The sequence below is a fragment of the Oncorhynchus keta genome, chromosome 11, assembly GCF_023373465.1.
Source record: "Oncorhynchus keta strain PuntledgeMale-10-30-2019 chromosome 11, Oket_V2, whole genome shotgun sequence".
NCBI classification, from domain to species: Eukaryota; Metazoa; Chordata; class Actinopteri; order Salmoniformes; family Salmonidae; genus Oncorhynchus; species Oncorhynchus keta.
This window is the reverse complement of record NC_068431.1, coordinates 29,006,930-29,020,285: the sequence shown is the minus strand read 5'-3', so window position 1 is coordinate 29,020,285 and position 13,356 is coordinate 29,006,930. Positions and strand designations below refer to the sequence as shown.

The window sequence follows — 13,356 nt, the reverse complement described above, 5'->3', positions numbered from 1 at the left end:
ATGTCTTCCCTGTTACGCACAGCGTTGATTGCCTGCAATGACAACAAGCTCAGTCCGATGATGTGACACACCTCCCCAGATTATGACGGACCCTCCACCTCCAAATCGATCCCGCTCCAGAGTACAGGCCTCGGCGTAACGCTCATTCCTTCGACGATAAACGTGAATCCAACCGTGACTCGTCAGTGAAGAGCACTTTTTGCCAGTCCTGTCTTGTCCAGCGACTGTGGGTTTGTTCCCATAGGCGACGTTGTTGCCAGTATGTCTGGTGAGGACCTGCCTTACAACAGGCCTACAAGCCCTCAGTCCAGCCTCTCTCAGCCTATTGCAGACAGTCTGAGCACTGATGTAGGGATTGTGTGTTCCTGGTGTAACTCAGGCAGCTGTTTCCATCCTGTACCTGTCCCGCAGGTGTGATGTTCGGATGTACTGATCCTGTGCAGTTGTTACACATGGTCGGCCACTGCGAGGACGATCAGCTGTCTGTCCTGTCTCCCTGTAGCGCTGTCTTGGGTGTCTCACAGTACGGACATTGCAATTTATTGCCCTGGCCACATCTGCAGACTTCATGCCTCCTTGCAGTATGCCTAAGGCACGTTCACGCAGATTAGCAGGGACCCTAGGCATTTATTTGGGTGTTTTTCAGAGTCAGTAGAAAGGTGTCTTTAGTGTCCTACGTTTTCATAACTGTGACCTTAATTGCCTACCGTCTGTAAACTGTTAGTGTCTTAACCTCTATAGGGTCCCACCTCGTCAACAGCCAGTGAAACTGCAGGGCGCCAAATTCAAAACAACAGAAATCCCACAATTATTTTACACCATTTTAAAAGATACACTTGTTGTAAATCCGGCCACAGTGACCAATTTCAACAGGCTTTACGACGAAAGCACACCACACGATTGTTAGGTCAGAGCCAAGTCACAGAAAAACACAGCCAATTTTCCAGCCAAAGAGAGGAGTCACAAAAAGCAGAAATAGAGAGAAAATGAATCACTAACCTTTGATGATCTTCATCAGATGACACTCATAGGACTTCATCTTACACAATACATGTATGTTTTGTTCGATAAAGTTCATATTTATATCCAAAAATCCGGGTTTACATTGGTGCGTTATGTTCAGTAGTTCCAAAACATCCGGTGATTTTGGCAGAGAGCCACAACAATTTACAGAAACACTCATAATAAAATTTGCTAAAAGATACAACTGTTATGCATGGAATTTTAGATCCACTTCTCAATGCAACCGCTGTGTCAAATTTGAAAAATACTTTATGGAAAAAGCAAACCATGCAATAATCTGAGTACAGCGCTCAGACAACAAATCAAGCCAATTCCATCATTTTGGAGTCAACAGAAGTCAGAAATAGCATTATAAATATTCATTTACCTTTGATGATCTTTATCAGAATGCACTCCCGAGTATCCCAGTTCCACACTAAATGTTTGTTTTGTTCAATAATGTTAATTTATGTCCAAATACCTCCTTTTTGTTTGCGCGTTTAGCCCAGTAATCCAAATTCATGACGCGCGATCACTAGGAGCAGACAAAGTCGAAAAGTTCTGTTACAGTCTGTAGAAACATATCTAACGATGTATAGAATCAATATTTAGGATGTTTTTAACATAAATCTTCAATAATTTTCCAACTGGAGAATTCCTTTGTCTTCAGAAATGCAATGGAACTCAAGCTAACTCGCGTTGCCAGCTCGTGGCTCTCTGGCAGACTTCTAACTCATTCCCCTCTCATTCGCCCCCACTTCACAGTAGAAGCCTCAAACAAGTCTCTAAAGACTGTTGACATCTAGTGGAAGCCTTGGGAAGTGCAATATGACCCCACTGTGTATTTGATAGGCCAAGAGTTGAAAAACAACAAACCTCAGATTTCCCACTTCCTGGTTGAATTTTCTCAGGTTTTTTCCTGCCATATGAGTTCTGTTATACTCAGACATCATTCAAACAGTTTTAGAAACTTCAGTGTTTTCTATCCAAATCTACAAATTATTATGCATATTCTAGCTTTTATGGCTGAGTAGCAGGCAGTTTAATTTGGGCACGCTTTTCATCCAAAATTCCCAATACTGCCCCCTACCCTAGAGAAGTTAACGACCGTTCCACAGGTGCATGTTCATTCATTGTTTATGGGTCATTGAACAAGCATGGTAAACAGTGTTTACAACCTCTTTGGCGTAGACGTTCTGCTAGTGACCCACCTCGACAACATCCTGTGAAATTGCAGAGCGCCAAATTCAAAATACAGAATAAAGATACAAGTGTTATACATCAAAATAAAGCTTAACTTCTTGTTAATCCAGCCGCTGTGTCAGATTTCAAAAAGGCTTTACGGCGAAAGCATACCATGCGATTATCTGAGGACAGCGCCCAGCTTACACAAGCATACAAACATTTTCAAGCCAAGTAGAGGAGTCACGAAAGTCAGAAATAGTGATTAAATTAATCACTTACTTTTGAGCTTCATCTGGTTGCATTTACAAGAGTCCCTGTTACACAATAAATGTTAGTTTTGTTCGATAAAGTACCTCTATGTCCCAAAAACTCAGTTTTCTTGGCGCGTTTTGTTAAGTAATCCACTGGCTTAATGGTGGTCACAACATGCAGATGAATACATCCTAATAGTACCGGTAAAGTTTGTTGAAACATGTCAAACGATGTTTATATAATTAATTCTCAGGTTGTCTATTGTCTAAATAATCAATAATATTTAAACCGGACAATAGCGTATTCAATAGAAAGGAAAAAGAACGAATCGGTCACGTGCGCAAAGGAGCTCTGCTTCATTCTGCATGCCACTTACAAAATGGTCTCATTCTGCTTCATTTTTCAGAAAACATCTAGTGGAAGCCATAGGAATCTGGGTCCTAGGCATTCAATTGAAAACTACACACATCAAAAATATCCCACTTCCTGGATGGATTTTCCTCATGTTTTCACCTGCTATATCAGTTCTGTTACACTCCCAGACATTATTTTAACAGTTTAGCGTCTTTTCTATCCAAATCTATCAATTATATGCATATCCTAGCTTCTGGGCCTGAGTAACAGGCAGTTTATTTTGAGCACGCTTCTCATCCAGATATCTAAATACTGCCCCCAGCCATAACAAGTTAAACACTTTACAATGATCTGTGAAGTTATTTGGATTTTTACGAATAATCTTTGAAAGACGGGGTCCTGAAAAAAGGACGTTTCTTTTTTCGCTGAGTTTAGAAGCGCAAGAATTTCGCGACACTCGCATTAACATCTGCTAACCATGTGTATGTGGCAATTTTTTAAATTTGATTTGCCTAATCCTTATTGTGGCTATCTTCACAACACATAACCCGGTCCGGTCGAGCCTCACGAGCCAGATGAAGCTAGCTGGCTGCCAATAACATTAGCTTGGGGCAACAGGGTTAAGTAGCTGGCTAGCTATTTATTTTCATTAACTGAATTTCAATAGGCGAACAAGGGATTCCTAAATCATTGCTAAGAATACATTTCAATGACTGCAGTTTCTACTGGTCATTGTTTTCAGGCTGGATGTATTGGTGCTAGCTAGGTACCAAGCTAAAGTTAGCTACCCCAGAAGTTGCGGCCGAACAAATAATGCTTTTTACCAACGCGGTATTATAAACATTATTCGCGGCTGGTGTTTGCTTGTTTGCACAGCTTTGACAGTCAGTGCTTACTGATAGTAGTGGTGGCGCTTGGCTTGCACGTGCAAATTCAGAACACACAACATTCTATATTAGAACTGTTATTTGATGCATCTTTGACACACAAAGACCCAAATGGCATTCCATAGTATGTTGTGACGTTATTACTGTAGAACCAACATCAACCACAACAGAGAATGCAATTGACAATGAATCCATTATCTTGGAGTTTTTAAAAAACGTTTTATTTAACTAGGCAAGTCAGTTAAGAACAAATTTTTATTTTCAATGACGGCCTAGGAACAGTGGGTTATCTGTCTTGTTCATGGGCAGAACGACAGATTTTTACCTTGTCAGCTCGGGGAATCGATCTTGCAACCTTCCAGTTACTAGTCCAACACTAACCATTAAGCTACCTGCCGCCCCAAGTTAATGGATTTCACCTTTGAGCTGTCTCGCTGAAATGTTCTTACTCGTTCAAATGACTGCTCGATCTACACAGCAGACATTATGCGCTAGGTTAGGAATGCTGTGTTGCACGTGTAGCGCAAAATTTTACGTGGCGTCATTACGGTATGTACCTACATTATAGGTATGCACGTCAGCTTTAACATCAGCGTTAAACTGGACATCGGGCCGATGTTGGCATTTTTGGCTAATATCACCCGATTGTGATATGTTAACCGACATTGCGCATCCCTACTAATTAGTTAAGTCGCAACTTGGGCCCATACTTTTACAATAGTGACTAATGGAACCTTCTGAAAAAGTGATCATTACCAATATACCTGTTTCATTCGTACTATGGCCTTGTGAACCTACGGCCTAGAAGCTCTGAGATGGTACCTGATGTGTCCACCCACAACTGACCCTTGTTGTTACTGTAAAGTGTGAATTGGTGTCTTGAAGTGTTGTTGTATGTTTATGCCTTCACCTGTGGCCAGACTGGGTGTGTGTGAGCCCCAGGTGGAGGGCGAGTTGAGTGAGGATGCAGGTTGTCCAGGAGGGGACCGTGCCGAAGTGGCAGAACGAAAGGGGGTCGACACCAATGACTGGACAGAACCAGCACCTGTCGCAGGTGAACAAAAGCACCCTCCCTTTCTCCCCAATTACTGACATACTAAAGAGGTGTCAAATTCTAATCAACTTTGTTTTGACAGAAAAGCTAGAAATGGCTAGCCATGAGACCTGGAGTCAGCCTCACAGGTGTGTTTTTGTTTAAATGTTACATTTTATTTATACACACACAAACACAGTTGAAGTCAGAAGTTTACATACACCTTAGCCAAATACATTTAAACTCAGTTCTTCACAATTCCTGACATTTAAATCCTAGTAAAAAATTCCCTGTCTTAGGTCAGTCAGAATAATAGAGAATGATTTATTGCAGCTTTTATTTCTTTCATCACATTCCCGGTGGGTCAGAAGTTTACATACGCTCATTTAGTACTTGGTTGGGTAGCCTTCCCACAATAAGTTGGGTGAATTTTGGCCCGTTCCCTCCTGACAGAGCTGGTGTAACTGAGGATTGTAGGCCTCCTTGATCGCACACGCTTTTTCAGTTCTGCCCTCAAATTTTCTATAGGACAGAGGTCAGGGCTTTGCGATGGCCACTCAAATACCTTGACTTTGTTGTCCTTAAGCCATTTTGCCACAACTTTGGAAATATGCTTGGGGTCATTGTCCATTTGGAAGACACATTTGCAACCAAGCTTTAACTTCCCTGACTGATGTCTTGATGTTGATTAAATATATCCAGAAAATGTTCATGATGCCATCTATTTTGTGAAGTGCACCAGCTCCAACCATGCTTCACGGTTGGGAGGATGTTCTTCGGCTTGCAAGCCTCCTCCTTTCTCCTCCAGTTATTTTAGTTTCATCAGACCAGAGGACATTTCTCCAAAAAGTATGATCTTTGACGCCATGTGCAGTTAAACTGTAGTCTGGCTTTTTTTAATGGCAGTTTTGGAGCAGTGGCTTCTTCCTTGTTCAGCACCTTTCAGGTTATAGGACTAATTTTACACCAGAGTTGATCTTAATGAGCTTGCAGTGTTAACTTAGTTCTTTATGCCTGCAGGGTTATTGTCCTGGAGCAGACTCCCATCAAAAGCCAAAGTGACCCCAACCAAGTGAGATTGAGAAAGAACATGTAGGACAACAGTCTTATTTCTCTACACTACCATTCACTCACCCTTTTAGCATGAATGTTTTCTTTGGTGCTGGACTTTAGATAACTTACGCATTCTCTTGTTCTAAAAACATTTCATTTGGATAGTTGAGGTCATACATGTTGTTTGTATTCAGTGCTCTACATGAAGCTTTAGTTAAATGAAATTATCCATACATCAGATTTGACCAATATTAAAGAAACAGACCATAAGTAAATTTAAAGGTTCCTGTTCATTTTGTTATTGTTTTACGTAAGTACAGTGAAGTTGCTTTCCTGAACTAAGATGCTAATGTGTTTGTGCTCTTAAATAAATTCTTAATTGAGCAAATACCTTAAGAGGGAATTTCATTTTAATGAAGCATCATAATACATTGACGTACAGTTGGAAAGTAATCAGACAAATTCAAATCATTAACATATTTACAGGTGAAACGCATTCAACTGATGCATTAGCCAGTCAGAGAACCTTCAAATATGATCAAAAATAGTGCATCTAATTTACAATATGGCCCGTCACCTTCCACTTACAGCACCTCAAACATTGTAGTGAGTTGGTTTCATCTGGAGTTCTTGCTTCTGGTCAATTGTTTCAGATTGTGTCATTTTAAAATAACTAGCAAAAGAAATCAAACCAACGCATAAGTAGGCATCAGAACCCTTCAAATAGGCTAACATGACTAGACAATGAGAGATGGGCAAAATCAGTCACTTTCGCTGTGGGGTCCATCTTAAACAGTCTCAGCTGTGCCAGTTCCCCACTCATTAGCAGGCAAACGTGCCCTTTCTTGTCCAGAGAGATGCTGCAATGTCTTCAGCTTGGCGTCGCTAACCGTCATGTTCATCTGCTGCAAACTTAGGGCACCACTGGAGAAAGATTGGCAAAGTTAGAGCTTGCACAAAATGCGTACACCTTCCTAAGCATTCGTCTGACTCAGGTCCACAAGTTAACCGACATTCCTGCTGCTAGTGTTGCCTTGACACAACTGGGGGTTTCTGTGTAAAGGGTAATGAGTCTCGGGACAAACGTGACTTGTCGGACCTGTTTGTTTTTTTAGGGAGAAGTGCTCATGCAGCTGCTTGAAGGCTGAGGTCAGCCAGCTTGACATTGGAGTGCACGCTGTGCGGCGTGGCGCCACTCAGCTCCTCACCCTCCCTCAAGGCTGTGGACAGAGTAGTTACTTCGGCTTCAGTCACCATCCTGTCTGTACAGAGTCCTGTGCCCTTATTTGAGTTTCCCCTGGATTCCTTAACCACGTTTCCATCCCCAGTTATGAGTCATATCGTATTCAGAAATTATCACGACAGCTGTGATGAAACGAGTAATTTCAGTACAACTTTATGAATGTTCGTTCAACATGGTGGGATATTTGTGCCGATAAAATTCTGCGAGAAGTAGGTGAAAATGCCTTAAAGCGCAAATATTGCTATAATATCGTCACCCTATATAGTGTGGTCCTCCCATTATGACTCAACACCATGCGGTTTTAGGCTACAGATGAAATAATTTATGATCCTTTCCAATAAATATCAAGGGTCTTATTTTAGTGAAATTATCAATGCTTTACTGCCGTTTGACGAATATAATACTCTCACTCTTATCTCATCTAGCCTACCCGCACTGCTTCTGCGAGCTGTTGGCTAGAGCGTGTCAAGACCAGAGTAGGCACATTTGAATGCGAAGCGAAAAATACATTGTATGCACTGTCAACACGCAGATTTTTATCTGCAACAAATCAGTTCTGGGAAAATGCACTGATTTTGCATAAATCTGCCACCAATTGGATGGAAACCTAGCTATTGTTGCCTGTTATAGCTTCAATATAAATTCTCCAAATTGAAAATGAGTAATGAGTTTTCCAATTCAGCTATGTACACAACCTGATGGTTACAAAGGAATTCAATAGGGGTTTGTGTTACTGTATAAAGACATGCAGAGGAGAGGGTGTTAAATTGGGGTTACAATTACTTACACTGAGGCTGCTCTTGGACTGAAGGCTCCATAGACATCAGTAACTGAACAGACAAACATTGGCATATTAGTTATTACAATGTGTATATCCCACTGAACAAAAATATTAAATGCAACATGTTAAGTGTTGGTCCCATGTTTCATGAGCTGAAATGAAAGATCCCAGGAATGTTTGCCAGAATTTCATGTTCATATCTCTACTATAAGCCACCTCCAACGTCGTTTTAGATCATTTGGTACTACATCCAACTGGCCTCAACCACAGACCACGTGTATGATAACCAGGTGTAACCACGCCAGCCCAGGACCTCCACATCTGGCTTCTTCACCTGCGGGATCATCCGAGACCAGCTACCCGGACAGCTGATAACAGTTTGCACAAAATGTCAGAAATCGTCTCAGTGGCTCATCTACCTGCTCGTTGTCCTCACCAGGGTCTTAACCTGACTGCAGTTTGACTTCAGTGGGCAAATGCTCACCTTCGATGGCCACTGGTATGCTGGAGAAGTGTGCTCTTCACGGATGAATCCCGGTTTCAACTGTACTGGGCAGATGGCGTGTATGGCATTGTGCGGGAAAGCAGTTTGATGTGAACAGAGTGGTAGTGGTAGGGTTATGGCTTAGGCAGGCAAAAGCTACAGAGAACGAACACAATTGCATTTTATCGATGGTAATTTGAATGCACAAAGATACCGTGATGAGATCCTGAGGCCCATTGTCGTGTCATTCATCCAATGCCATCACTACCTGTTTCAGTATGATAATGTACAGCCCCACAGCGCAAGGATCTATACACAATTCCTGGAAGCTGAAAATGTCACAGTTCTTCCATGGCCTGCATATTCACCTGACATGTCATCCATTGAACATGTTTGGAATAATCTAGATCGACGTGTACGACAGCGTGTTCCAGTTCCTGCCAATATCCAGCACACAGCCATTGAAGAGTGGGACAACATTCCACAGGCTACAATCAACGGCCTGATTTAACTCTTTACAAAGGAGATGTCGCAATGCAGGAGGCAAATTGGTGGTCACACCAGATACGGGTTTATTTGATCCACGACCCTACTTTGTTTTTACGGTATCTGTGACCAGATTCATGTCTGTATTCCCAGTCATGTGAAATCCCTAGATTAGGGCCTAATTTATTTATTTAAATTGACCGATTTCCTTATATGAACTAACTCAGCAAAATCTTTGAAATTTTTGCATGTTCAGTTTACGAGAAATCCTGAGCAGTCAAGCTTTATATTTCTCTGAATGGCAGGAGACGTCAAATTAAACTATTAGAAGCAGTGCACATACAATGGCATAGATAGTGTTACACGGAATGACATGTCAAAAATAGTTTCTCTGTACGCTCTGCTCCTGTATGCAATGACATCTTAGCGCGAGCAAATGGCCTTACCCCTGCTGTGTTTTGATTGACTGATAAACCAAGGAAATCTGCAGACTCCTGCTCCATCTCAGTCAGTGGTGGAATCTACAAAACAGTACAAATTCAATTGCACATGGTTTTGCCACCCTAACTTTGAAAAGGGCCAATTGACATTGTCGGATGTACGTGGAGGGAATGGGCTACCTCAACGTCAGCAGTCTGCTGTAACTGTTGCACCAGCTGCACAGTGGTGTCGAGGTGTGCTCGAATGGAGTCCATTGACTGCTTCTGCTCGGCTGCAATCTCCTGTACTTGTGTGCACAAGGCCGCATGCCTCACCTTGATGGCAGACAGGTTCTCCAGCAGCTTCACAGGGTTTTCCTGTGGTCAGACACGAGTCAGTCATTGATTTGACAGACTGTTGGGTAAATAGACAAATGGAGACATCTGTCTGCATGCCAGAAGTTCAAAGATGTGGATGGAGTGGAAAGGTGTTGGGTGACTGGTCTGAGGACGTTTTGTAACTAAGTACTGTGGCATCCATGTATGTATTCACCTCTGCTGCACCGTTCTCTGGAGCACGTGTCAGGAATTCCAGCCTCAGCCGTTTCTCCATGTAGTCCATGTCAGCCTCTGCCTTCTGGAACTGAAAGGACAGTTGGTTTAGTGTACTGCAAGCCTGACAGTAGAGTAGAGTCTCTACGCCTTACAACAGATCATTATAACACACAGAAAATCATTGCATGTACAGATCTTAACAACTATGAAGATAAACAAAATGTGCAAAAAAGTTCAGTCACATCTTTCCAAGACTTCAGCCACAAAATGGTTGCCTCACAAAAGGGTGTATTAAATGGTCTTGAGATGCATAGTGCCTTCGGTAAGGCTTTATCCCAAAAACTGAAGCCCTATAAGAAATATTGCACTACTCTGAACAAAGTGGACAGCAGAGAATACTGATAGGGTTCCAGGACTTGTGATCAATCCCATGCATGTCACGGTGTCAATTTTGTGATTTAAAAATATATATTTTTTTTTCTAGGGTTGAGGTCAGTAGGCACAACACATTCAGAAAAAAAAACTTTTGGGACAAGCAAAAGTATTTTATTTTTGGACAAGTTTAGGTAGATCCTCCTCCTAAAAAGAAATGGAAGCTGACTGATGGGACATTAAAGTTCCAGACTTGCTTTGATAGATTGCAAGTGAGGGAATGACTTGGAAGAGTAAGATTATTGCATAGTTGGCCTGCATTTAAATCATGCTCAGGAACTCTGGCGAATAGTAAGTATTTTTCAAACCTCCCTCTCTGGGCTGATGTGTCAATGTGTAGTTCATACATGCAGAATTGCCATTTTACCTGGATTAGCCACAAAATCCCTAGTTTGAAAGCAACTGTTTACTGGAAGCTATCCAGTGCCATTTTGCTAACATTTCCCCCCCCACGTGGGCCAGCCCCCTAGCAATTTGAGATTCAGCCACTCGCCATTTGAGTGACAGCTAACAAAGAGCAATTATGTGGTGCACATATCCGCATATAGATAAAGTATGTGGACACCCCTTCAAATTAGTGGATTTGGCTATATCTGCCACACCCGTTGTTGACAGGTATAAAATCAAGCAGACAGCCATGCAATCTCCATAGAAAAACATTGGCAGAGGAATGGCCTTAGTGAAGAGGTCAGTGACTTTCAACATGGCACCGTCGTAGGATGCCACCTTTCCAATAAGTCAAATTGTAACATTTCTGCTTTTATTGTGAAGTGGCAAATTCTAGGAGCAACACCCGCTCAGCCGCAAAGTGGTAGGCCACGCAAGCTCACAGAACGGGACCGCAGCATGCTGAACCTTGTAAAAAGTCTCTCCTCGGTTGCAACACTCACTACCAAGTTCCAAACGGCCTCTGGAAGTAAAGTCAACACAATTTTGTGGTAAGTTTGGGGAAGGCCCTTTCCTGTTTCAGCATGACAATGCCTCTGTGCACAAAGCAAAGTCCATACAGAAATGGTTTGTCGAGATCGGTGTGGAAGAACTTGACTGGCCTGCACAAAGCCCTGACCTAAACCCCATCAAACACCTTTGGGATGAATTGGAACGCTGACTGAGCCAGGCCTAATCGCCCAGTATCAGTGCTCGACCCCATTAATGCTCGTGGCTGAATGATAACAAGTCCCCACAGCAATGTTCCAACATCTAGTGGAAAGCCTTCCCAGAAGAGTGTATGCTGTTATAGCAAAGGGGAACCAACTCCATATTAATGCCCATGATTTTGGAATGAGATATTCAACAAGCAGGTGTCCACATACTTTCATGTAGTGTATGTGACGTAGTACACAATTTTCAGGGACTACTTTTGGCTTGAGCACTACTTTAACTACAGCTAAAAAGTATACAACAGTACTGGATAATAAGACCAAGGATCTTCATTGTAGATTTTAAACAAACATTTTTTAATTAAACAACCCACCCTGCTCAGCCCTTCCTTGGAGTGGGTGCACTGTTATTCAGCACTGTTTCAGTAAACCCCAGAAGAGTTCCCAGAATTTTGCACTTGAGGGTGCCAGCTTTCAACACATTAGTGTACATTTGTTGCTGATTCCTGTGTCAGTGGTCTTTGCTGTTTTCAGACGCTTTGACAATACTATTGCACTGCTAGCTGTCCAATACAGTAGTGCAATGAAGTCAGAGCACCTGCAAACAGCTTTGTTGTTAGCAAAGGTTCACAGCTACACCTTGCAAAACCTATCATTGGGAATAATCCCTGGCCAATGCCCTTTTAACATTGCACTGCTTTCATTGAAGGGTCACCAGTAGTACAATACAAAAGGGGCACTGGACAGACAGAAAACATAATGGATTCCTCTTTATCCTTTTCGTTGTCAGCCCTGAAGGAAAAATAGAGACAGCAAACCTCCTGTCAAACTAAATTAGCTACATGACAAACTTGAATTTGATTGGCTGGGCCAGATCAAGTTATGATTAAATAATCTAAAACTACATTAATAACTGTTTAGCAATCCAGTGATCTTCTGCAGTGACAAACAAGTGCAGCTAAGTGACTAAGGGGAGCCGAATAATAAACTTACGTAACATAATTGAATAACGTTACTAGTAGTATCTAGCTAATGTTTTAACAGTTACATACTGTAGCTAGCTACGTTTACTAGACTCCGTGATTGTGAGCTGCAACTCAATTAATGGTCAACAACCAATTTTGTACAACTTCGATAACGTAAAAACTCGCTTTTAAACGTCAACGGTCACCTACAGCGCGCACTCCGGGACACGGAAAACGGCCTCTTCGCAGGCGCAGTCTAGTACTCGCAGTCCTCGTGAAACGTGTGGCAAACAAGCTAACTAAATAAACACTGAAATGGAAAGAGAGCCATGGTAAAGCAATTTTTGTTTGCCTTGTGGTGTTGTTAGCGGAAACACTCGCATATTATTATGTTTGTGTTTTTCTTTTCCTGGAAATGAATCCATTCCGATTAGAATGGCAGAACATTTGAATTCAGATCCTCGCTACATTGCCGTTTTTCACGCACATGTCATTTGCTCAAACAGCTCATTGGAGACCACATAATACAATTTATCTAAAGACTAGGAACGTAGGTTTACTTTAGCTGCTTTAGAAATAAATATATTTGCTAAAACACAGCTTACCATCGCCTCCAGTTTATCAACTGCTGTCTCCATGTTAAATAGTTTACATTCCTCATGCAGCCCCGTGAATATAAAGCCACTGGTCTGATTCATTAAAGCCTGCTGTGATTGGTTACCTGTTAGAAATAGTGGCCGCAGATTGGTCAATTGAGCGGCACCGCAGTAGGGGGGAAAAAAAGGGGGAGTTCATAAAATGGCGTTCTGGACACTGGATGGATTTACTGTGGTATAATAAGAATAGGAGACTGCGTTCAAGATGTCCGACCGTTGTTATCGAATTAATCTACTCATGTTCCATCACTAGAATAACAACTGGTTCGCATTCGCCGATTCATGGACTGGCTATACTTTCTTCTTCGATGATGTTTAACGGCGGTTGGCATCCAATATATGTTGATTTACCGCCACCTACTAGACTGGAGTAAAACACCCGTATACTTTGCTTGAAAAAATAAACAAATACCCTACCATCAGGTTTGGGGATTAACGTACAAAACCGGTAACTGTAATCCGTTACTAT

General features: G+C 42.0%; 2 protein-coding genes across 5 annotated transcripts in view; one reads left to right on the top strand and one right to left on the bottom strand.

Moving 5' to 3' along the window:
- Positions 1–6,162, top strand: part of LOC118390029 (inactive serine/threonine-protein kinase TEX14-like) — a 30,122-nt gene extending 23,960 nt beyond the window's left edge. For all 4 annotated transcript variants that reach the window (XM_035780164.2, XM_035780166.2, XM_035780165.2 and 1 more), the window contains 3 exons: positions 4,601–4,734; positions 4,817–4,862; positions 5,734–6,162. In XM_035780164.2, the coding sequence (XP_035636057.1) occupies positions 4,601–4,734; positions 4,817–4,862; positions 5,734–5,809 (256 nt within the window). In that variant the 3' untranslated portion in view covers positions 5,810–6,162. The remainder of the gene's footprint in view (positions 1–4,600; positions 4,735–4,816; positions 4,863–5,733) is intronic.
- Positions 6,159–13,003, bottom strand: LOC118390031 (spindle and kinetochore-associated protein 2-like). The gene is made up of 6 exons (XM_035780169.2): positions 12,837–13,003; positions 9,733–9,822; positions 9,381–9,557; positions 9,207–9,281; positions 7,797–7,839; positions 6,159–6,690 (listed from the first exon to the last, which is right to left on the bottom strand). Exons 1-6 carry the CDS (start codon positions 12,927–12,929, stop codon positions 6,680–6,682), a joined length of 489 nt encoding a protein of 162 aa, XP_035636062.1. The 5' UTR covers positions 12,930–13,003; the 3' UTR covers positions 6,159–6,679.
- Between the last annotated feature and the right edge of the window lie 353 nt (positions 13,004–13,356).

Excerpts from the sequence above, each read along its gene's own strand:
- LOC118390031 (XM_035780169.2), bottom strand. The coding sequence starts at position 12,929 with ATGAATCAGACCAGTGGCTTTATATTCACGGGGCTGCATGAGGAATGT. Across the intron at positions 9,823-12,836 it reads TTGATAAACTGGAGGCGATG|TTCCAGAAGGCAGAGGCTGA; the intron begins GTAAGCTGTGTT and ends CTGTCCTTTCAG. Across the intron at positions 9,282-9,380 it reads AGCAGACTGCTGACGTTGAG|ATTCCACCACTGACTGAGAT; the intron begins GTAGCCCATTCC and ends ACTGTTTTGTAG.